A 24,989-nucleotide genomic window follows, 5' to 3' on the forward strand; every position below is an offset into this window, starting at 1 on the left:
TCTCAAGATGGAAGTCTCTCATATCAATATCTGTTGACCAGACTTCTCTTCTGAGCTCAACAATGGAATATCCAACGTGTGGCCTTCCTCCAAACAGGTTTTATTATCACATGGTATTACTTGAAGGTAGAAAATGAATGTAATAAAGCCATATTATTACTATATTACTATGAAGACTCTGTTCAGGAACCTTCTCTTTGAGAGGCAGAAGTGAGCCCCTCTCAGGATGGTAGATCCAGGGCGATCAACTGAAGGCTACATAATTTATTGCCTTCATTTTCACTGAGATGATGGGAACAAATTTCCTACTTCTATTTCTATAGGTTTAACTTCTGCTCACTCACATCATCTTTCTCTATTTTATTTCTTTGTCTCCACTCTTTTCTCTCTTTGAATGAAGTTTCTGCTTATTATAAAAAAATTGTGAACATCATCCTTAACTAATATTTTAAAATTCTTTATTTCAATGATTTTATTATGAGATCATAAAAATTACTCCCTGCTTTAATCATAAATAAACATATTCTCTTTATGTCTCTATTAATTTAAATAAATTTTTTCCTTTATTGATCTTAGAGAGAGAGGAAGGGAGAGGGAGAGAGAGACAGAAACATCAATGAGAGAGAACATCGACTGCCGCCTGCTGCATGCCCTCCACTGGAAATTGGGCCCACAACCTGGGCATGTGCCCTGACTGGGAATCAAACCTCTTGGTGCATGGGTCGACACTCAACCACTGAGCCACACCGGCCAGGCTATGTCTCTCTTTATTTTAGAACATGGACAGTAATACAAAACACAGACTTTGTACAACTACCTCTCACCTTTTCCAGCTTTTCAGCTACTTTTTCTTTATAATGTTGGAAAGCTTTACTTAGCTCTTCAGCATTATACAGTGCTTCATTCCTTTGTCGTTCAGCTCTAAAATTTAAAAAGGGATTAGTAATAAAAGCAAAGAATGCCCTGTATTTGAATAGTTAAGTTCCAAAGTAACCTATATTTAATTTTAAGGAATAATTAGAGAGAAGCAGATTTCTCTGTACTAAAAAAGGAGTATTCGTCTTAAATTGCAAAATAAAGAATGAAGATTAGACTACAATAATTTCCTCACTATAAGATATCAAAATAAAAAATAAAATATAACAAAATATTTATAAACATAAACTTTAAATTATTCATACATACATTGTATTGGCAATATTTTACCTCAGTCTGGAAAAGACAGACAAGGGAAATAGCCTGAGGCTGTATGATAACTTTTCAAAGTACAGGTATTACAGAATTCTGCTGTCTAGTGTAATAAAAATACTAGATAAATCCTGTGACCTTTGCAAAGGTCAGATAAATTTTCAAATTACTATTTCAGCCCTGGCCAGTTTGGCTCAGCGGTTAGGGCATCGGCCTATGGACCAAAGAGTTGTAGGTTCGATTCCGGTCAAGGGCACGCACTTGGGTTGAGGTTCAGTCCCCGGCCCTGTTTGGGGTCCTGTGGGAGGCAACCAATGGAAGTGTCTCTCTCACATCAATGTCTCCGTCTCTCTCTCTCTCCCCCTCTCACTCTATCTGAAAATAAATGAAAAAATATCCTCAGGTGAGGATGACAAAAAAAGATAAATAGCTAGGAGCTGAATTGCTAGATATTTTCCAAAAGGTATCTCAAAACTGAAGGTACTATGTATGTAGGTGAACCTTCTGCTTTATTAAACCTTTTCTAAAAAATTAGTACCAATTTAAACTCCCAACCAGAAATGTGTATGAGTTTCTGTTGTACACACCGTCAACTGCGCTTAGAGAACCTGTACAGAATAATAAAATAACTTATTTAAGCCTCCCAACTATCTATAATGAAGATAAGTGCCAAAAATGAGGCATTGAGAGGTTAACTTGCCCAAAATTTCACAGGTTACAGTGAGTGTAACCTGTTTCTAAAATCTCTTCACTTAATACTTTGCACGTCTACTATGGTATTCAATCCAATGGGCCCTAGAGCCACAGCGTCCAGATTCAAATTCTACCTCTACCACTTTCTGTGTGATCTCGACTTCTCTCTTATTCAGTTTCCTCATCTGTAAAATGAGGATATTATTATCTTTTTTATTTTTGGTACGTGCCCCTAGCGGAAACCAAACCCGGGACTCTCTGATCCGCAGGCCGACGCTCCAACCGCTGAGCCAAACCGGCCAGGGCTTATTAATCTTTTTTTTTTTTTAATCCTCACCCAAGGACATTTTTCCATTTTTTGTTCAGATAGAGTGGGGAGGGAGGGAGAAAGAGAGCGGGAGAGAGAGAGAGAGAAACATCGACGTGAAAGGGACACATTGAGTGGTTGCCACCACACAACCCAACCAGGGCCAGGGACAAACTGCAACCGAGGTACATGCCCTTAGCGGAAACCGAACCCGGGTCTCTCTGGACCGCAGGCCGACGCTCTACCCCTGAGCCAAACCGGCCAGGGCTTATTGATCTTTCTTAAGTTTCACTGACCTTTTGGATTTCCTGCCCTTTACCTGTTTAGAGTCTTTGTCTTTTATTACTGAGTATTCCCCTTTTTTCTTATTGATTTGTGAGAGTTCCTTATAAATTCTGGATATTAATCTTTGTGAATTATATTATATGACAATATTTTCCCAAGTATCTGCCTTGCCTTATTCACTTCTTAAATTATGTGTTTTACACAACATAAAGTTTTTATTTTTAAACTTTTATTTATTGATTTTAGAGAGACATCGATTTGTTATTAAATACATGTAAGTTTAGAATCTTTATAGCTTCAAGTGTTATTTAAATATATATGTATTATGTGAGTTATTTTTAACTCTAGTAATGCTTGTTGCACTTAAATCTATTCTGTGTGATTTTAATATAGCTATATTTACTTTGTTTTGGTGACTATTTGCCTGAAATATTTCTTTTCATCCCTCTGCTTTCAACTTTTCTGTGTCCTTATGTTTTAGGTATTTTTCTTATAAACAGCATAAAGCTAATCAACCTCTGCCTTTTTAATCCATTATGATGGATCTTCTGTAACCCCCAAAAATGTCTTGGCAAAGGTTTCAATCTCTCTATTTCAGAATGCCAATATTCTTTCTAGCTCTTCAAAAAGCTCCAAGAATTTCCATGTCACACCTCTCCCTAAAAATCTCAATTGCCTATTTATGCTTTCCAGGTTAAAAATATAAATCTTTTGGCATAACACACAAAGACATTTACAGTCTGGACCAAACCTGACTTTTTTGCCTCATTTCCTATTAAACCTATCCATTTATAAGTACATGAAATCAACAATGATGCTGTTTTATATCTCTATGCCTTTGCACATGCTGTCCAGACTGTGTCCATCCCCACTTACCTTGTAAAAGCAAAGTCAATATCTTATCCCTAAGAATCATCTTCTTTAAGTTTTACAGAGAGAACTAGTTACTCTTCTTTTGTATATTTTCTTAGCTGTATTACAAAACTAGTCTTCATATATTATCTCACTATTTTAAATAACCATGTACAAAAAGTTTAACTGAATAAGTCTGAATTCCAGAATACTTAACTACACAGTTTACACTTACAATAGGTACATTTGTTAGTATTTATTTAAAGGGCATCTCACATTTCTTTTCTTTTTTTTCTTTACTGATTTTAGAGAGAGAGAAAGGGAGAGGGAGAGAAAGACAGAAACATGGATGAGAGAGAACATCGATTGGCCACCTCCTGCATGCCCCCGACTGGGGATCTGGCTCACAACCTGGGCATCTGCCCTGACCAGGAATCGAAACGGCAATTGGTGCATGGGTTGATGCTCAACCAGTGAGCCACACCGGCCAGCTCACATTTCTATTTTAATTTAATCTTCGTATCAAGACAACATCATCTTTATTTATTTATATATATATTTTTTATCCTCACCCGAGGACATTTTTCCATTTTTTGTTCAGACAGAGTGGGAGGGAGGGAGGGAGAGAGAGACAGATAGAGACAAAGACAGAGAGAAACATGGACATGAAAGGGACACATCGAGTGGTTGCCACCCACATGACCTAACCAGGACCGGGGACAAACTGCAACCGAGGTATGTTCCCTTTGCAGAAACCGAACCCAGGTTTCTCTGGACTGCAGGCCAACACTCTAACCACTCAGCCAAACCAGCCAGGGAGTCATCTTGATTTAATAGATGAGCAAAGGTTAAATCATTGCCCAAGTTACCAATGCCAATGAAAGATAAAATCTGGCTATTTGACTCCAAAACCTAAACATTACCACTAAGTAATATTGCCTACCAAATATATATTTTAATGAAAAATGGGTTTGTATGTATATATGTATGTATGTATATATATGGGTTTTGAGAAGTTTTTAGAAGTTTAAATGTAAATGCAAGCAAATGTTTAATCTATTTGTGACAACTTTTCAAAATATACTTTCTTTGTAACCTTATTTATATCATAGTATAAATTTTTAAAATATTTTTATTGTCAAGAGATGAAAATACGCCTGGCCAGTTTGCCTCTGTGGTTAGAGCATTGGCCCGTGACTCCCGGGTTTGGTTCCCACGAAGGGCACGTACCTCGATTGCAGTTTGTCCCTGGCCCTGGTTGGGGTCATGTGGGTGGCAACCACTCGATGTGTCTCTCTCATATCAATGTTTCTCTCTCTCTGTTCCTCCCTCTCTCCTTCCCGCTCTATCTGAAGATAAATACAAAAATGTCCTTGGGTGAGAATTAAAAAAACAAAAAATAAAAAAGATAAAAATACAATTATATTACTCTATGTAAAAACTGTTATATTTACATTATTATATTGTCAAATCTCATTAATTTAAACTAAAAATTTTTAAATATTAGTTTAAAAGTTAATTGACATTCAAAGTTAATGGTTCCTGGGTCAAATCTACCTAAAAAGCTTTATCTTAAGCCCTGGCCAGTTTGGCTCTGCGGTTCGAGCATCGGCCTGCGGTCCGGAGAGACCTGGGTTCAGTTCCCGCTAAAGACACGTACCTTGGTTGCAGTTTGTCCCCAGCCCTGGTTGAGTCGTGTGGGTGGCAGCCACTCGATGTGTCCCTTTCACATCGACGTTTCTCTCTCTCTATCTCCCCCTCTCACTCTATCTGAACAAAATATAAAAAAATGTCCTTGGGTAAGGATAAAAAAAAAAACCACAAAAAACAAAAACAAACAACCAAACAAAAAAAAGCTTTATCTTAAGACATGGTTTAAAACGAAATAGATATTTTTACAATACTTATGTATTCCTTAAGGAAGACCCAAAGACACTTTCTCATAAATTTTATTAAGAAATGCAACTTAGCCCTGGCCAGTTTGGCTCAGCGGTTAGAGCGTCGGCCTGCGATCCGGTTCCCACTAAGGGCACGTACCTCGGTTGCAGTTTGTCCCCGGCCCTGGTGGGTCGTGCGGGTGGCAGCCACTCGATGTGTCCCTTCACGTCGATGTTTCTCTCTCTCTCTCCCTCCCACTCTATCTGTGCAAAAAATGGAAAAATATCCTCGGGTGAGGATAAAAAAAAAAAAAAAAAAAGAAATGCAACTTAATTTCAGAAATAAGTAAATATCATTACATTGATCATCATTATCAGGCTTCTAGGAATTCATTGCAATCAGAATGCAGGTAACAAAATCCACACATGAAAAGCTTAATGGAAAATGAATATGAACAAAAAAAGAAAATTAAGTTATTCTGACAGTTTCTGAAAATTTTTCACTTCAAAACTTAGAATTTTAAATAGGTAATATATATTTTTCCCCCTACAAAAAAATAAATAAATAAAAATTACTTGCTTTAAAAACACATACCTTTTTCCTTGTTTACTTTGCTCAAGTAAGTCCACCTTCAACTTTATACATTCCTCTTGGGACTTCTGCAAACTCTGTTCCTTTTCAATCACCATTTTCTGACTCTGCTCTAATTTATCTTCAGCCTCTCTATAAAATAAAGGATATTTAGCCCTGGCCGGTTTGGCTCAGCGGTTAGAGTGTCAGCCTGCAGTCCAGAGAGACCCGGGTTTGGTTCCCGCTAAGGGCGCGTACCTCGGTTGCAGTTTGTCCCCAGCCCTAGTTGGGTTGTGTGGGTGGCAGCCACTCGATGTGTCCCTTTCACGTTGATGTCTCTCTCTCTCTTCCTCTTTTCCTCCTACTCTATCTGAACAAAAAATGGAAAAATGTCCTCGGGTGAAAATAAAATAAAAAAAACTAAAAAAAAAAAAAAAACCCAAAACATAAGACTGCACCCCAGCCAGGTGGCTCAGTTGGTTGGAGCGTCGTCCTGTACACCAAAAAGGTTTCGGGTTCAATTCCTGATCAGGGCACATACCTGGATTATGGGTTCAATCCCTGGTCCAGGTGTATATGGGAGGCAATCCATCAATGTGTCTCTCTCACATGTATATTTCTTTTTCTTTCCTTCTCCCTCTCCCTCTAAAATCAATAAACATATCCTTGAGTGAGGAGTAAAAAATAAATCAATAGCCCGGCCAGTGTAACTCAGTGGACTGAACGCCATCCCATGAACTGAGAAGCCCTGGTTCAATTCCCGGTCAGGGCACATGTCCAGATTGCTGACTCCATCCACATTGGGCGCATGCAGGAGGCAGCCAATCGATGTTTGCCTCTCACATGGATGTTTCCATCTCTCTCCCCCCCTTCCTCTCTCTAAGAAATTTAAAAAAAAATTTGATTTAAAAATAAATAAATAAAGATGTTCTATCCCAATTATTGTTTTAAAAACATGTAAGATGGCTGGGTCCCACCTCTCAGTTTGTGATTCAGTAAGTGTGCAGTAGGGCCTGAGATTTGCATTTCTAACAAGTTCCCAAATGATGCTAATACTGCTGGTCTCAGAACTACAATTTGGGAATCACTAAAATGAAGTAATGTGCTATTTAGTATGCATATATTTCTTTTTTTTTTAAATGTTTTTATTGATTTTTAGAGAGGAAGGAAGGGAGAGATAGAAACATTGATGTGAGAGAGAAACATTGATTAGCTGCTTCCTGCATACCCCCATTAGGGAAGGAGCCCAAAACCCAGGCATGTGCCCTGACCCAGAATCAAACCAGCACCTCTCAGTCCATGGGACAATGCTTAACCCACTGAGCCACACCAGCCAGGCTGTATATTCCTTATTTCAAAGCACAAGAGGATAAATTATAAATTGTCTGATTCCCTGTATTTTATTTCTTACACTCCCACTGGTACTGAATATGTATTATTATGAGGCTATAATTAGTTCATATTTAATAAAAGCATGTAAAAAAGTATTTCAGCCTAGATTTAGTCTTTTTTTGGTCCCCATATACTGTATGCATCCTCTAGCCAAGAGGAGTTATGATGGACTTAACAAAGATTCAACACCTTCTAACATTGTCTATAGTCCACTACAGATTTATTGGCACAAAGGACAAGATATAGGAAAACTCAAAAGTAGAAAAATAAAAAATTTAAAGCTATAGAACGTATACTTACCTCAAAACTTTATCTTGGGCTGAAACTTCTGCTTCCAAATTTATAATCTGTTCTTCTAAGATTGGCACGTTGGCTGCCTGTTGTTGAGCAGATTCAAGCATAGAGACCTAAAACAAATAAGGTGATCTTTCACCTTGTTCTTTTTTCTATTTTTAAAGTTTTCTTAAAATAAATGTTTTTCAACAAAAGATAATGTATTATTCTAAAAAGGAAAGTTATATTTCCTTTGTATAAGAAATAAAACAGCCCTGGCCGGTTTGGCTCAGCGGTTAGAGCATTGGCCTGCGGTCCTGAGAGACCCGGGTTCAGTTTCCGCTAAGGGCGCGTACCTCGGTTGCAGTTTGTCCCCGGCCCTGGTTGGTCGTGCGGGTGGCAGCCACTCGATGTGTTCCTTTCACATCGATGTTTCTCTCTCTCTCTCTGTTCCTCTCTCTCCCTCCCGCTCTACCTGAACAAAAAAATGGAAAAATGTCCTCTGGTGAGGATTAAAAAAAAAAAGAAATAAAACACACAAATTGGTAATATTAAGACTTTAAGCATGCTCTCCCTCCCAGGAACATGCTGGAACCTTTCCCCTCCCCCTCCCTTTCGTCTTCCCCCACAGGCATGCATCTCCTCCTAAACTGTAAGGAACCCCAGGAGGCTTGCAAGCAGCAGTTTGTCACAAGCACACTCCCTGAACCTGTCCCCAAGGCCCCCTTTTCTCTGACTTCTCTGACTTAGCGAACCCAAAGCAACCCAGCCTAGGCTCATTTCTCCATCTAGTCCTTCTGCTATCCTAGGCCCTTCGTTGTTTCACTGTCCCCAGTTTAATAAATGTCCTCTAAAGTTAAAAAAAACTTTTTAAAGAAGCTCTGACTTATTTAAATGCACAGGCTATACAAGTTTCCCTAAATCGTTTTCAGATACTAAATTCGTATCACATTGATTCCATAACATATTGATACTATATTATCATAATAAAAATTATTTGTAACACATTAAAGCAATACAAGTAGTGTTTTTCCTATTATAAATCTTTATGTAATTATAATGATTTTCTGTTGGCTTAGTCACCACTTCAAGAAACATACTTTTGCTCTTGACTGTGTTAATTCAAAGTGGACAGATTCGATTTTAGTCATTAAAGAATGATTCTGTGAGACCAAACAGGCATTCTGTTGCCTAAGTTTATTAAGTTTCTCTCGAAGATTTTTGATCTCCTGATCCATGGCAGTAGAAGATGAAAAAGATAACTGAAAAATGAAAAAACAATTTATTATTATTTCACTAGGCATTATATGTAATTAATGGAAAGTGAAGAACAATTATCTATAAAATAACCTAAATAGCTAAAAAACTGAGTTAAAATATTTAGTGAGGAGATGTGGAACAATCACTACCTTCTCCACCACTGCTGATGGACATATACATAAATAAACACAGCTTGGAACTTTGGAAAAGTTCTTAGTAAAGCTGAATATGCTAAGACTTGACAGTTTTACTTCTGGGTATAAATCTGACAAACTTGTATATTTGCATCTAAAGATATAAAAATATTCATAGCTACAATGTATGTAAGAGATAATTAATGGAAAGAGCCCAAATGTTCACCAACAGTAAAATGGATGTTGGATAAAATAGTCTTTAAACTGTATAGTTTCTATTACACTCTTTTGAATATATATTTTACAATAAATTATTTTAATTTTCATGAGGTTTGAGGTTTTCTAAACCTCATTTAATTATTTTTTGAATAATATATTATGCAATTTAAAAGTCAAACTATAAAAGAAAAAGTACACACAGAAGTCTCATTCCCATCTTTGGTAGATATATAACCAGTTTTGTTTATTTTTTAAATTTTTTTCTTTATTGATTTTAGAGAGAGAGAAATGGAGAGGGAGAGAGAGATAGAAACATCAATGAGAGAGAACATGGACTGGTCGCCTCTTCCATGTCCCACACTGGGGATCGGGCCCACAACCTGGGCATGTGCCCTGACTGGGAATCGAACTGGTGACCTCTTGGTACATGGGTCGATGCTCAACCACTGAGCCACACCAGCTGGGCACATACCCAGTTTTACAAATTTCTCATTTATAAATTTTTAACACAACTCATACAGCAAAAAATAGGAAAGAGCTTATACAGAAGTTATTAACTTAAAAAAATTTTTTTTTGTTTTGTTAATCCTCACCCAAGGATATTTTTCCATTGATTTTTAGATAGAATGGAAGGGAGGGAGGGAGGGAGAAAGAGGGAGAGAGAAAAAAACATCGATGTGAGAAAGGCACACTGATTTGCCACCTCTCGCATGACCCCCATTGGGGCCAGCGATTAGACCTGCAACCCAAAGGTACATGCCCTTGACCAGGAATCAAATCCAAGACCCTTAGGTCTATGGGCTGACGCTCTAACCTCTGAGCCAAACCAGCCGGGGCTTAACTCATGATCTTAATTAACCTAGCCTTCTAGTGTTTCCACATGCATACACAAGCAAAACAAATTATCCATGCCCATACTTCCTTATGCAAAAAATAGCATGCTATATACAGTCAGCCCTCCATATCTAATTCCGCATCTATAGATTCAACCAACCATGGATCAAAAATATTTGGAGGCCAAATTCCCTGCACAAAATGACCAGTGAAGGCACAGAAACTGTCCTTGCTACAGAGCAAGAGTTGCCACAGCCCCAGGCTAAGACAGGGTCTGGAATAGATTCTGACAGTGATCAATCAGTACCAGAGCTCCAGGAACAAGATTCCACACAAGCTATCTAACACAACAAGCCCAGCTGGTGGCAGCAGCTAAAATCAATGAAGAACCGTTAGTAAAGCAAAACAGAGCTGGAGTGCAAAGGCATGGAAGGCTATGTCCAAACTGGGTCTTGGACAAGTTACAGGAGTTACTAGGGTCACTATCTGGAAATCCAAGAATATTCTCTTCATCATCACATAACCAGATGTCTGCAAGAGTCTAGCTTCAGATAGTTTTTGGAGAAGGATCGAAAATTTATCTCAGCAAGCACAGTTAGCACCTGCTGAGAAATTCAGTCCAAGGTAAAGCTGTCTCAGACATTCAAGAAAACACAAAGACTCCAACTGTACAGAAGGAGAGTGAGGAGGAAGTTGATGAAACAGGTGTGGAAGTTAAGGACATAGAATTGGTCATGTCACAAGCAAATGTGTTCAGAGCAAAGACAGTCTAAATCCTGAACAACAGTAATGATATTGTAAATGCTATTATGCAATTAACAATGTAATCATCTTTTTAAAAGGAGAACCTTTTCTTTTTTTGGTGTATCAAAGAGTTACTGCAGCTTGGTTTCAATTTTGCACTATTTCTATCATTAATAAAGTTATAGCTTCTTGTGGGGGGGAAAATATTTGGAAAAAAAGTTACCTGGTTGCTAACATGTAATATGTAGTTAGGCCTACAATGTTTGCACCTGTAGTGAACATGTACAGAATTTTTTTGGTCATTATTCCCTAAACAATACAACTATTTATACAACATTTACATTGTATTAGGAATTATAAGTAATCTAGAGATGATTTAAAGTATATGGGAGGATGTGCACAGGTTATAAGCAAATACTATATATACCATTTTATATAAGGGACATGAGCATCTGTGGATTTTGGTATCTACAGGGGATCCTGGAATCAGTCCCCAAAGGATTCCAAGGGATGACTATATATTGTTCTGAAATTAGCATTCCTTGCTTAAATGATATATCCTGGCAATCTCTCCAAAATCAATTCAGTTAGAAATTCCTATTCTTTTTTGTTTCGTCAGCTGCAGTGTCCATTGCATGTTTATTCAACCAATCCCCTATTACTGAACACTTGAGAGCTATTTCTAATCTGTTAAGACAAGCAATGCCTCAGTTTACACTTATGCAGGTATACTTGTAGGATAATTTTCTAGAAATGGGATTTACCAGCCAAGGGTAAATACATTATGTGATTTTGGCAAACATTACGAAATGCCTCTCCACAGGAGTTGTATGACTTGGCATTCCTACCAGCAATGCATAAGAGTACCTATTTCTAGCCCAGCTGGTGTGGCTCAGTGGACTGAATATCATCCCATGGACTGAGAAGTCCCAGTTTGATTCCTGGGCAGGGCACATGCCCGGTTTGTGGGCTCAGTCCTCAGGAGGGGGTGTGCAGGAGATAGTCGATTGATGTACCTTTCACATCAATGTTTCTATCTCTCCCTTCCTCTCTCTCTAAAAAAAAAATCAATGAAAACATTAAAAAAAAAAAAAATACTTATTCCCTCCTAATTTCATCAACAAAATAGTATCAAATAACTGGGTTTAACACTGTTATGTAAGAACTGGTAGTTAAGTATAGTTTCATTATGAATTTCTCTTATTATGAGTGAGACTGAACATCTTTTTATTTGTTTGGAGATGATATTAATTTCCTTTTCCATACATATCTTTTGTCTGTTTTTCTATTGGGTTGTTGATCTTTTCTTCTTAGGAGCTCTTTACATAATAAAGAGATTAGCCCTTTGTCTTTAATAGGCATTATCAATATTTTACCCCCTCCAATTTGTCATTTGTCTTTTGATTTTACTTAGGATAAAACACAGTGATTTCAACTAACACATAAATATGATGAAAAAATTAATCAGCTATTTGAATTAGTATAGAGATAAAATATTCCAGAATGACCCAGCCGGTGTGGCTCAGTGGTTGAGCATTGACCCATGCACCAAGAGGTCGCTGGTTCGATTCCTAGTCAGGGCACATGCCCAGGTTGTGGGCCTGATCCCCAGTAGGGGGCATGTCAGAGACAGCGGGCCGACGTTCTCTCTCATTGATGTTTCTCTCTCTCTCCCTCTCCCTTTCTCTCTAAAATCAATAAAGAGAAAAAAAAAAAAAAGGTTAAAAAAACAAACAAATATTCCAGAATGACATAATCTTTGTAGACATGGAATTTTAATTCATTTTCCAAAATGTAGGCTCAGTCATATAGCTTTATTAAGCAGCTTCCTTACCAAAAAAAACCCCTCTCAATTGTCAGTTTTCTTAAGTGGTAAGAGTAAATTTTTATAAAAAAAATATAATATGCATATGTAACCATATGTATATATTCACAGTAGGGTAATAGAGAACCAGAAGAAGAGTGGAAAGGGAGCTAAAAGGGTGATAAAAGTGTTGAGTAAGAAAGAGGGGTAAACACCAGGAGATAGATGATATGACTGAATAAAAAAAAAGGGAGAGAAAATTCCAGACCAGGGAAGATATCTAAGATCATCAACAAAATTAAGGGGTAGTACAAAGGGAATAATACCATGCTATCACATAGTAAGTACCCTGACCCAGGTTAAATAGTAAGTACACTTTAACCACTTAATAAATAATTGGTTGCCTATTATGTACATGGTATAGTGCTAAATAAAATCAAGGAGGTTATAATTTATTTGAGAAAACAATACATTTAACTGCATAAGGCAATAATTATAGAAATTTTAAAATAAAATGATACACCAAATTAACTACTTTCTTCTTAGGACAAAACAAGAACCATTATAGTTAAATTGAACAAGTCTTGAGTACCGTAGTAAAAGACTATGGAAAACATGTATAAGGCATTTAAAGAAAAAAGTATTTTAAGTAGGTCAAAAACTAAACCACTTTTCAGTAAGAGGTCTAAAGACAATAACCTTATCTCTTGGCTGTTTTTGAAAATCAGTACTACCACTGGACATTCTACAAATTTTCTTATAAGGTGAGTAATTCAAAAGTCCAAGCTGGGTAGGTTGAGAAAGATCTTCCAAAATCAGTCTTTCGGTCCTTGAGGGATTTAAGGCATAATCAGAATTTTCACTTGGACTAACACTAAAGAAAAAAAGAAAAAAAAATACATTTTAGTTCTTAGTTTAAGTACTCATGCCAAATTTCTATATATTAAATAAGCACCTGAAATGCTGCTGAAAATTGGATTCATGCTTAAAGTAATGCTTTAACTAAATTTTTATTATTTACTTATTTATTTTTAATAACAATTTCTTGCATTTTTATTGATTTATTTTTTTGTTTGTTTGTTTGTTTGTTAATCCTCACCTGAGAATATTTTTCCATTGATTTTTAGATAGAGTGGAAGGGAAGGAGAGAGAGAGAGATCGACTTGAGAGATACATTGATTGGTCACCTCCTACACGTGCCCTGATAGAGGCCAGGCAATCAAACCTGAGAACCTTTGGTCCGTGGGCTGAGCCAAACTGGCCATGGCTCAACCAAATTTTTAAGTAAACCATAATTAATTTTAAACTAACAGTCTATGTATTTCTAGAGCTTCTATGAAAGAATTACTTAAGTTCCAAAAAGCAGTAATAATAATAGATGAATAAAGCCCACAATATATACTTCATACAGAGTCCTAATATATATATAAGGTGTTTTTGAAATATGTAAACGATTCCCTACTATTTCCATCCTAAACTGAGTTATATTCAAAATTACATTTCCTATTCTAGAGACATATCAGAAACACAATAATAATGAAATTCATACACTTTACATTCATAAATCAGTCATACTCTGAATTCTATATGTGATTTTACTTACATACCTGGATAATTCTTCCCCTAAATTCTGTAAACTCCATTCTGTTATCTTCAGTTCATGTCTTAAGGAAGCAACATTTGCAAGCAAACTTTCTTCTTCATTGTCTTTTTTATAGTAGTTTGATGACTTAGATTCCATTTCTTAAAAAAAGAAATGAATTTCTTGTACCTTGCTGGAAAGAATCTGTAATGTCAGTCAAAATACTCTCACACTAACAGAGTTTAAATCATTATTTTTCTATTTCAAATATTGTGAAAATTTGCATAGTAATTTAGAACAAACCAAAACAAAAAACCAAGTTAATTTCTCTGCAGTGTAAAGCCATAACAGAAGTTCTATAGAATTTCAGAGTCAATTTCTCATTATAGCCAAGGTATAGGTATTATAGTTTCCCTTTTCTAATCACATTTAATCTTTCAAACAATTGTGTGAACTAAGTTTTTTTATTCCATGTTAAGATGAAGAAAATAATAATAAGACAAATTAAATAATACACTCAAGGTCACACAAACTGTAAATGGTGGAACCAAAATTTGAACCTAAGCCCTCAGGATCCAAAGACCTTTTAACTGTCACACTGCAATTTTAGTATTATAGATCAATTTCAATATGAGGTGTTTGAACTTACATATCACATTACAAGCTCTGGACAGCTGATAAAATTGGCATCATTACAATCATTCATATATACTTAAAGGCAACTTATTATCAGATAAAGATTATCCCCTTATCCCATTCAAAATGCATGAACAGCCCTGGCCGGTTTGGCTCAGCGGTTGGAGCATCGGTCCGCAGTCCAGAGAGGCCCGGATTGGGTTCCCGCTAAGGACACTACCTGGGTTGAGGTTTGTACCCCACCCTGGTTGGGGTTGTGTGGGTGGTGGCCAGTCCATGTATCTCTCTCATGTTGATGTTTCTCTCTCTCGCTCTTCCTCCCTCTCTCCCTCCTGCTCTATCTGAAGATAAATACAAAAATGTTCTTGGGTGAGGATAAAAATATAAAAAATTTTTTAAAAGCACGAACATTTACATCACAACCAAAGAGATAAAAATGACCTTTGTCAGGTTAACTCATAGAAATATATGAAGAAAAGCATTTGTTTCTTCAACTTAAGTGTATCTCTAGGGTAGTAAAATTCTCTACTAAATATCTTTGCACATATAAATCGTGATAAAGGGCCACATTTTATTATTAATAATTATTACATATAATTATTACATATTAAAATAGATATTATTCATAATATAATTAAATGAAAACTTTATAATTTCTACTACTTGTATCTCTTTCTGCATGTAAAAATAACATTCCTCTTACAGAGCCCATTTACCTTTATCATTGTAGCATTTCTCTTTCATCCCCCTTCTAGAATTCTGACCACAACTCAAGCTCCAAATGACTAGGAGTCTTGTGGATTATGCTCAGTATTTTCAGTGAATTGCTACTAAACTGCTCTTCCTTTCCCTCATTTAGTAAAATATTATGACAAATTTACTCCATACTCAAAATTTTTCATATGTAAGGAAAAAGATTAAAAAGAAAACTCTCACCTTATTGGAAGAAACTATGGCAGGAAATTAAATGAGATAATGAGATACCATGTAATCTTAAGGGGAAATGTTTCTATCCTTCCCCTTTTGTTTCCACACATTTGCTTCTGCTTAAGTATTAAGAAGACTCTCCCAGACAAAAGTCTATGTATCAGGTCCCCATTCTGCTTTATCTTTTCAACATTTCTAGCTTCCTACAGGATGGTGAAGAAAAAAAGAGTAAAGAAATTTTGAGCAAATTCTAAAATGCCATTCGATATCATGGTTCAACTAAATCTGGTCTTATGTCCAACATCTTCCGCGAATTTTAATGTAAGAATTCTCTAACCTTTCTGGAGTATCAGTGAATACATTTATTTGATATTCAAATATTTTCTATTTCCTAGTGGGCCATTTTTGTCAAATAAAGACCCCCCTCCTCCCTTCAGGAGTCATAAAAAATCTATCTTCGTTGCCTGCACACCGGTGGAAAAGCACAGGCGACCTCCAGGCCCTGACGTCATCTTTAGGCTCTAATAACAATGCGTTTGTAGCTGTTCACAAGCACACCCATTGCAACGAACACGCGCTCTTTATACCCCCGTAAGTAATACGATGGGCTGCAGCCGGAAAAGATTCTTGTTATCAAGAACGCTCAGTTGGACAGAACTTATCCTACATTCATCTGCAAGAATGGGGCAAATATGACATCTTCCTCTACATTTTTCAAACAAAATATAACCCGGCAGGGGAGCGTGCGCAGCACCGGCGAAGACTAAACAGAGCGCGTCTGAGGTTGCCGGGAGGGAAAGGGACCAAACTCCCCCGGGCCGGCCTGTTTCCGCCCTCCGAGAAGCCGTCGCTCACCGCCCAACTCGTACTTGGCAGAGAGACTCACCCGACGACAGAGCCCGCCGCGCTCCCGTCTGCGTTCGGAAGCCTCGACCCTCTCGCGGGCCCTGGGAGTGGAACCAGCAGACACAACACGCAGGGAAACGGAGAACCCCGGCTGAGAAGAGTTCGAACGGCCGCGGGAACCGTTGGGGACGCACCTCCCCGGCCGCGGCACCGCCCCCAGCCCCCCCCCCCCCGCTGCACCCCACTCACCGCCACCAGCGCACAGCTGGTGCGGGGCAACGTAGCAGGTGTGGGGCCTGTCGGAGATCGTGGTCTGAGCGCGCGTCCGGAGCCGTCCGCTCGGAACTACATTTCCCACAACTACCCGCAATGCGCTCATTGGTGTGGGGGAAGCCATGGGAACCTGCGGTCGTCGGCGTCAGCGTGGGAGGCAGGCGGTGCTCAAGCCGAGCTTGAGGGAGCGGAGACTCAGGAGGGTGCGGAAAGGGACGCTGGCCCCGCCCTCAGTTCCTACCCTCTGGAGGCTGGCGCTTGCCTCTCGGTGGGAGTGTTTGCCGCCGCCGCCGCGGCCGCCACCTGGAGTTTCCGCAGCCTCCAGGTTTCCCTGCCAACCACGAGGAGTCCAGGGAGAAAAAGCGAAGCCTACGTGCCCGTGACGCACACCTCCCACGCTTTTTCCAGCCCCAGATCGCCCCGACAGGGATGGGCGACAAGACCTGGCTGCCCTTCCCGGTGCTCCTCCTGGCTGCTCTGCCCCACGTGCTGCTGCCGGGGGTGGCCGGCTTCACGCACTCCTTGGACAGCGACTTCACGTTTACCCTCCCGCCCGGCCGGAAGGAGTGTTTCTACCAGCCCATGCCCCTGAAGGCCTCGCTGGAGATCGAGTACCAAGTAAGTGCGGAGGGTGAGCCAGCCTTCTTCCTTTAGCCCAGCTGCATCGCGTCGTCGCCTCTCACCCGCTTAGAAACTTCTTGTGGACCGCCGGGTGGGGAGAGGCGAGGGCCGCCGGGGAAGCCGGCCACCTCCGCGCAGGCGCGCGAGCCTGGGCTTTCGGTGGGGCCGGGAACCGAGAAGTTAGGCGGGACCTGGAGTTGACTGTCTGCATTTTCCCCTTTCCTCCCGTCGGAGAGAAGCCAGCACTGCTGATGTCGTTGGTTTTTCTCTGTTTCATAATTCGCCCATCGCTTTGGTAGCCGGTACATACTCCAATACTGAGAATTTCACAATATTGGACTGATACACGTTCTCCTTTATCATTGGACGGGATGATGACATTTGCTTTATTCACGACACCACCCTCACTCAACCTCAGTATTATTTATGTCTTAAGTTAAGGATCTTTGAATTGTGACCATGTGCTAATTATTAAATCCAATTTTGGAACATTCCTTATCAGTTACATATTTTTTAATCAAATAAGATATAATTGTATATTAAATGTTATAACTTCTTATTCAGCATTGTAATCTTTTCACCCGTATCATAGGTTTTTTTTTTTACTATCTGCATAATATTATATAGGGAATTGCCTTCTGGTGGAGGGTAATTTCCTAGAAGACATCTGGTTAGTTCTGCACAGCTAATTTGCACGTCTCTAGGTAGCACTGCAAAAAAAAGATGCGTTGGTGTGGTTCATATTTTAATTTTTTTACAAGTTAATTTATAACCAGATGTCATTAAGTTGATATTGGGAATCTTTTCAGTAATGTACTGTCACATATAGAGCAAAATAAAGGGTTATGAAGAATTTTCATCCAAAGGGACTTTAGAATTAGATTATTTATAGATGTATAAGGTAAGCATTGAGAGTAAAGGATCTAAAGTCACATAGTTAGCAAAACCGAATTCAGACCTCAACATTTTTTAAGTTTCAGTCTAGTTCAAAAGTTCACTTACTGAACAGTTACCATTTATCAGTATGAGTCCGTTTTCGAGGAGTACTTGAAATATTTAAGGGGGGGAGGGTACTGGCTCATAAACAGGTAATTTCAATAAAGTATGGTTAAGTGTGAATAGAGGAGGGCCATTTATCTGGGGTTTCAGAAAAAGATTCCTGGAGAAAATAAATTTGAATCTAGAAAGGTTGCTTAAGTGAAACAAGAATGCAAGGAAGGGGGAACATTTTAGGAAAAGCAACAAAAGGAATACATGGTTCTGAAAATGCACAGTGGGAGTGTTTTGGATGTGGCCAGTATGTAGTGGATGTTACAAGTACTGAGTTTTTATTAGACTTTAAGTCTAGAAAGTCTAGAGTGGGAATAAAAGAAAAAGATTAGAGAGATCAGGAGGCTTTATCATGGATCATGTTCTTAGCCTTGTACACCATATTAAGTAGCTGTGCCCTTAATCTGTGCAAGAACCTTTGAAGATTTAAGCAGCATGGTAACAGTCAAAAATGTTTTTCGGACAGATCACTGGGTAGTGTGGAAGATGGGTTTAAGGAGGTCAAAATTAGAGACAAGGAAATCTGTGAAATGGTCCAGGTAAGAAAACAATTTGTATTAAAAAATTCCTCAGTATTTACCTAGCTCTTAGGGAGGGAATCTATTTTAACTACTGACCTCTTATGGTTAAGAGCTCTAGCTCTATAGATAAAATCCTCTCAATCACTACCTGTGTGATTTTGGACAAGTTACTTAACCTCAGTCTTGTAAACTAGAGATAATAGTAATTACCTCATAGATTTGAAAAAAATGAGTTAACAAGTGTTCATAGACCATCCTTGACGCACAGTAAATGATAAATGAGTGTTAATTTTTTTTTTACATTTATATCTAGTGCTATATATAGCTGGCTTGGTTTAGCTTTATACTTTGTATATTTAGTCACTCTTAAAGGAACTGTTCCCCCAAAGCATTCCTTCTCCCTAAACAATTTGTTTTCTTTGAGACAAGTAAAATCATTTAATATCTATAATCTTAGACAATGTAGGAGTGGGGTGTATGGTAGAGATCATCTTCAGCCCTTTGTTTGCATTTTCCTATTCCATGACTAATTTTCCAATAAGAATAAGCTACTGGTTTTTGTCTGGTTTTAAAATTTCAGGGAACTGACATTCCAGACACTGCCCCTTGGGTTACTGTGACAAATTGAAAATTTGTAACCATTTCTTTTCTGGTTTAGGAGAACACTTTTAGGATAATTGATGAGCCCTACATTATATTGTTCTCAAAAATTTGAATGTCCCTACATATATCTTATGAATAAAATAGTTCCTTCATTCAAAAAAGTAAATCTTTATTTAGTGCTTAATTTGTATAGGCACTATGCTAGGTGCTGTGAATGCAACAGTGAGTAAAAATTTAGTCCTCGCCCTTATAGTCTTGTATGGGGACAGACATTGATCAAATTATTACACAAATAAATGTAAAATTGTAATTCTTAGAAGTGCTATGAAAGTAAATGCATACAGCTGTGAAGTATTTAAAGGAAGGACTTGATTTCATCTGGGAATTGAGAGAAGACATCCCAGAGGAAATGGAGTTCAGATCTGTAAAAGGATCAGGCTTACTCGGCATAAGGGGGTGAAAGGAACAAGGTGCTGGGTAAACAGAACAGCATGTGACAGTGTTGAGGAATAATACAGAAGACTACTATTACCATAGCACGCAGACGGGAAAGTGGCACTTGCCTGCCCATCACGTTCCATTGAAATCATTGGGGAGTTTAGTTTTGGACTATGGTACTTTTAAAATAAATAATTTATATTTTAAATATATATTTTATATATTTTTAAGTTAGCTTCTGTATTCTTCAATACCATTTTTAACAATTTCACTAAGTCTGATAGCCACTACCAAAAATACCTTTTAAACTTTGTTTTACTGAAATCTGCTTAGTTTTATTATGGCTCATTTTCTGATTTAATGGATATCTTTTTTTTGGATTAACTTGAGTAATTCTTTTACAATATTTTGAGTCCTTGGATATCTGAAAATGGCTTTACTTTTTGCTTTCACTTCAGTAAATACTATAATTTTTTTACTTAGGAACATTGAAGACATGGCTCCATTGTGTTTTTTTGCATCTTACATGTAAGAATTCTGATGCCAATTCCAATTCTTATTATTTTGCAATTCTCTACTACTAGTCTTAGAAGTTTCTAGATTTTTCTTTTTAAATCCTTTGGAAAAGTCAGTAGGATTTTTGGATCTTTTTTCATTTATATTCTTTCCTATCTATTAAACCCTTTCAGTATAATGAATTTTATCTTTTGAAGCAGGAATTTTTATTCTCATATTGATGATTTCCTCCTTTCATTTCTCTTGGTTCTCTTTAAAAATGCTTATTAGATAGATTTTAAATCTTTCGCTCTGTCCTTCATGAAGGGTCTTACCATTTTCCTCGTACACTTCATCTATACTTTTTCACCTTGTTCTAAGAATCCCTTGGCTTCTTCTAGGTCTCTGATTTTTAGTCTCCATCCATGTTCATTCTACTAACATTACACTTGTTTGATTGAGAGTTTTGAGACTGGTAGATATTGGTAACTAGATATAGCCTTTGCTCAGTGGAATATCTTCCAGAAATTCCTTCGTCTTCAAGTCTGATAACAGGTTTCCTAGACTTCATGTTTTTATGGATTATTTGTTTTGTTTTCTTCATTTCATTGGGATTAAAAGAAGAAAAGTAATTATATATATTTAACTAAACATTTGAAACCAGTTCTTTTGATCAGTAAGTAGTACACAGGAGTAGGTAATCTTTTATATTATGCCATTAAAGCCACTAAGAAAAATAAAATGGAGTCTTTTTTTTTTTTTTGGTACGTACCCCTCGCTGCTAGGGCCCAGCCGGGAACTGAACCCTGGACTCTCTGGTCCGCAGGCCGATGCTCCAACCGCTGAGCCTAACTGGCCAGGGCCGAGTTGTTTTTTTTTAATCCTCACCTGAGGACACTTTTTTTTTTTATAATTTTTTTTTTTGTTACAGATGTTTCTCCTTTTTTACCCCATTGGCACCCCCCTCTCCATCCCCCCCGTTCCCGGCTTTGTTGTCCATGTCCATTGGTTATGCATACATGCATATATGTTCTGTGGTTTATCTCTCCCCTCCCCTCTCTTCTGAGGGATGTCAATTTGTGCCCTACTTCCATGTTTCTGGGTCTACCGTATTCCTCAGACTGTTATGTTCATTATATTCCACAAATAAGTGAGATCATGTGGTATTTGTCTTTTTCTGCTTGGCTTCTTTCACTTAGGATAATACTTTCCAGGTCCCTCCATGTCGTCTCAAAGGATAAGAGATCTTTCTTTCTCACAGCTGCATAGTACTCCATTGTGTATACGTACCACTGCTTTTTTATCCATTCGTCTACTGGTGGACACTTGGGCTGTTTCCAGATCTTAGCTATTATAAATAGTGCTGCTGTGAACATGGGGGTACATATATTCTTCCTGATTGGTGTTTCAGGCTTCTTAGGGTATATTCCTAGAAGCGGGATCACTGGGTCAAATGGAAGTTCAATTTTTAATTTTTTGAGGTAACACCATATTGTTTTCCATAGTGGCTGCACCAGTCTGCATTCCCACCAGCAGTGTGCTAGAGTCCCCTTTTCTCCACACCCTCGCCAACACTTGTTTTTTGATGATTTGTTGATGGCGGCCATTCTGACAGGTGTGAGGTGATACTTCATTGTTGTTTTAATTTGCATCTCTCTGATGATTAGTGATGTTGAGCATTTCTTCATATGTCTCTTGGCCATTTGTATGTCCTGTTTGGAGAGGTGTCTATTCAGCTCCTCTGCTCATTTTTTAATTGGGTTCTTTGTCTTCCTTTTGTTGAGTTGTATGAGCACTCTCTATATATTGGAAATTAACCCCTTATCTGATATATCATTGGCAATGATGTTCTCCCATACAGTGGGTTGCCTTTCCATTTTGATGATTGTTTCTTTTGCTGTGCAGAAGCTTTTGAGTTCATATAGAACCAAAAAAGTCCCCGAATAGCCACAGCAATTTTGAAAAAGAAGGACAAAGTAGGTGGGATCACAATACTAGATATCAGGTTATACTACAAAGCGACTGTAATCAAAACAGCCTGGTACTGGCACAAGAACAGGCATATAGACCAGTGGAACAGAAATGAAAACCCAGAAATGGACCCAAGGCAATATGCTCAATTAATATTTGACAGAGGTGGCAAGAGCATACAGTGGAGTAAAGACAGCCTCTTTAATAAATGGTGTTGGCAAAATTGGACAGCTACATGCAAAAAAATGAAACTAGACCATCAACTTACACCATACACAAAAATAAACTCAAAATGGATAAAAGACTTAAATGTGACCCATGAATCCATAAAAATTCTAGAAGAAAATGTAGGCAACAAAATTTCGGACATCAGCCCTGGCCGGTTTGGCTCAGCGGTTAGAGCGTTGGCCTGCGGTCCAGAGAGACCCGGGTTCGGTTCCCGCTAGGGGCACATACCTCGGTTGCAGTTTGTTCCCGGCCCTGGTTCGTCGTGCGGGTGGCAGCCACTCGATGTGTCTCTTTTACGTCGATGTTTCTCTCTCTCTCTTCCTCTCTCTCCCTACCACTCTGTCTGAACAAAAAATGGAAAAAAAATTTTTTTTCGGACATCATACGGAGCAGAATTTTCACTGATACATCACCTAAGGCAACAGAAACAAAGAAAAAATGAACACATGGGACTAGATCAAACTATAAAGCTTCTGCACAGCTGAGGACACTTTTCCATTGATTTTCAGATAGAGTAAGAGGAAGAGAGAAAGAGAGAAACAAACAAACATCGATGTGAGAGAGAGACAGCGATTGGTTGCCTCCCTCATGACCCCAACCAGGGTTGGGGATCAAACTGTAACCGAGGTACATTCCCTTGACTGGAATTGAACTCGTGATCCTTTGGTCCATGGGCCGATGCTCTAACCACTGAGCGAAACTGGCCAGGACTAAAATGGAGTCTTACAACAAGCAAAAGCGTAGTCATTAGAAGGAGATTACTGAGTTTGTATTTTTTGGCCATGACCCTCTTTATTTGCTATATCATCTTGGGAAAATTATTTTTCTGTGCCTCTGTGTTTTTTTTTTTATTAAAATGAGAATAATAGGACCAATGTTTTAGAGATGTTGTGAGGAATACATTAATCCATAGAAAACACTTAAAAGACATTGTGTGGCATAAACTGTAATTGTGAGGTGTTCTCTTAGCAGCAGCAGCAGGACATTTTGGGATTGTAAAGGACAGATTGTGTTCACTGGCCAGTAAGTAAAACAGCCTACCTTGAATATACTGGTCATGTTGGGGAATAATAAATGATTGGGTTGAAGAAGTCAGTTACAGTCAGATCATGGAGGTCTTGAGTTCTAGGCTAAGAAGTAGCTAATTCTTATTCTTATTTTATTGAAGAGAAAACAAACTCAAAGTTATATAGCATACCCTAACTTGCCTAAGTAAAAAGTCCATAATTTGAACTCCCTTCTGTGTTTCTTTTTACTCCACAAGGCTTCTCAATGAATGTACTGTTTTTAGGAAGATTATTTCAGTAATACTTAGGCGGTCTAAATTTTTGTGCTAGACAACAGGACTTGGTAAGAAAGGGACTGGTTCCAAAAATGAATGGAATTGAACTAGATAATCTTTCTGCTCCTTTTTAGCCATAATGAGGTCCACTGACCTTCTTACCCCTCTAGGTCTATAAAGAAAATCTTTTTTTAACCTCACCCGAGAATATTATTCCATTTTTATTTTCAGAGAGTGGAAGGGAGGGAGGGAGGGAGGGAGAGAGAGAGAGAGAGAGAGAGAGAGACAGACAATGGTGTGAGAGAGAGACATTGATTGGTTGCCTCCTGCACGATCCCAACCAGGGCCAGGGACCAAACTGTGACTGAGGTACATGCCCTTGACCAGAATAGAACTTGAGACTCTGGTCGAGGACCAATACTCTAACTGCTGGGCCAAACCGGCCAGGGCAGAAGAAAATCTTTTCATCATATAATCTACTTTACATAATTTATTTTCAGAATTTGTAATATGTGTTCTTCTCTTCTATATTCAACAGGTTTTAGATGGAGCAGGGTTAGATATTGACTTCCATCTTGTTTCTCCAGAAGGAAGAGTCTTAGTTTTTGAACAAAGAAAATCAGATGGAGTTCACACGTAAGTAATCTCTGAGTTGATTCCTTGGACTGAATAATACAGGAAATTTAGCACATTTGATACTAAATATTAATATTTTTTTCAATCCTCACTCAAGGATATGCTTACATGTATCTTCAGACAGAGTGGGAGGGAGAGAGAAACATCTATATGAGAGGGACACATTGACTGGCTGCCACCGGCACGACCCCAACTGGGGCCAGGGACGTACCACAACCGAGGTACATGCCTTTGGCTGGAATTGAACCCAAGACTCTTTGGTCCACGGGTCGATGCTCTAACCACTGAGCCAAACCGGCCAGGGCCTAAATATTAATATTGAATAATTCCATGGGGACATTTTATTATTTGTTTGTTTTTAATCCTATGCTTATTGATTTGAGAGAGAGGGGAAGGGGGCGGGGAGAGATCAGCTGCCTTCCTGTGTGCGCCCCTACCAGGGATCAA

The 24,989-nt window shown here is 38.4% G+C and overlaps 3 protein-coding genes and 1 pseudogene across 4 annotated transcripts in view; 2 read left to right on the forward strand and 2 right to left on the reverse strand.

Moving 5' to 3' along the window:
• The window catches only part of CCDC18 (coiled-coil domain containing 18), a 103,779-nt gene extending 89,575 nt beyond the window's left edge, over nt 1-14,204 (reverse strand). The window contains exons 1-6 of the mRNA XM_036255662.1: nt 14,041-14,204; nt 13,133-13,307; nt 8,539-8,700; nt 7,466-7,572; nt 5,798-5,926; nt 825-921 (exon numbers count right to left, since the gene is read on the reverse strand). Of these exons, the coding sequence (XP_036111555.1) occupies nt 825-921; nt 5,798-5,926; nt 7,466-7,572; nt 8,539-8,700; nt 13,133-13,307; nt 14,041-14,174 (804 nt within the window). The 5' untranslated portion in view covers nt 14,175-14,204. The remainder of the gene's footprint in view (nt 1-824; nt 922-5,797; nt 5,927-7,465; nt 7,573-8,538; nt 8,701-13,132; nt 13,308-14,040) is intronic.
• LOC118627221 lies at nt 10,087-10,712 on the forward strand (annotated as a pseudogene).
• Nucleotides 14,205-15,593: 1,389 nt separating the features above from the next.
• Nucleotides 15,594-24,989, reverse strand: part of MTF2 (metal response element binding transcription factor 2) — a 93,956-nt gene continuing 84,560 nt past the window's right edge. For both annotated transcript variants that reach the window (XM_036257477.1, XM_036257480.1), the window contains one exon: nt 15,594-15,781. The gene's annotated coding sequence lies outside the window, so the exon portion shown is untranslated. The remainder of the gene's footprint in view (nt 15,782-24,989) is intronic.
• The window catches only part of TMED5 (transmembrane p24 trafficking protein 5), a 15,789-nt gene continuing 7,720 nt past the window's right edge, over nt 16,921-24,989 (forward strand). Inside the window, exons 1-2 of the mRNA XM_036257485.1 lie at nt 16,921-17,315; nt 24,445-24,542. Coding sequence (XP_036113378.1) covers nt 17,127-17,315; nt 24,445-24,542 — 287 coding nt within the window. The 5' untranslated portion in view covers nt 16,921-17,126. The remainder of the gene's footprint in view (nt 17,316-24,444; nt 24,543-24,989) is intronic.

The sequence above is a fragment of the Molossus molossus genome, unplaced genomic scaffold (assembly GCF_014108415.1).
Source record: "Molossus molossus isolate mMolMol1 unplaced genomic scaffold, mMolMol1.p scaffold_m16_p_12, whole genome shotgun sequence".
In the NCBI taxonomy this organism is placed as follows: domain Eukaryota; kingdom Metazoa; phylum Chordata; class Mammalia; order Chiroptera; family Molossidae; genus Molossus; species Molossus molossus.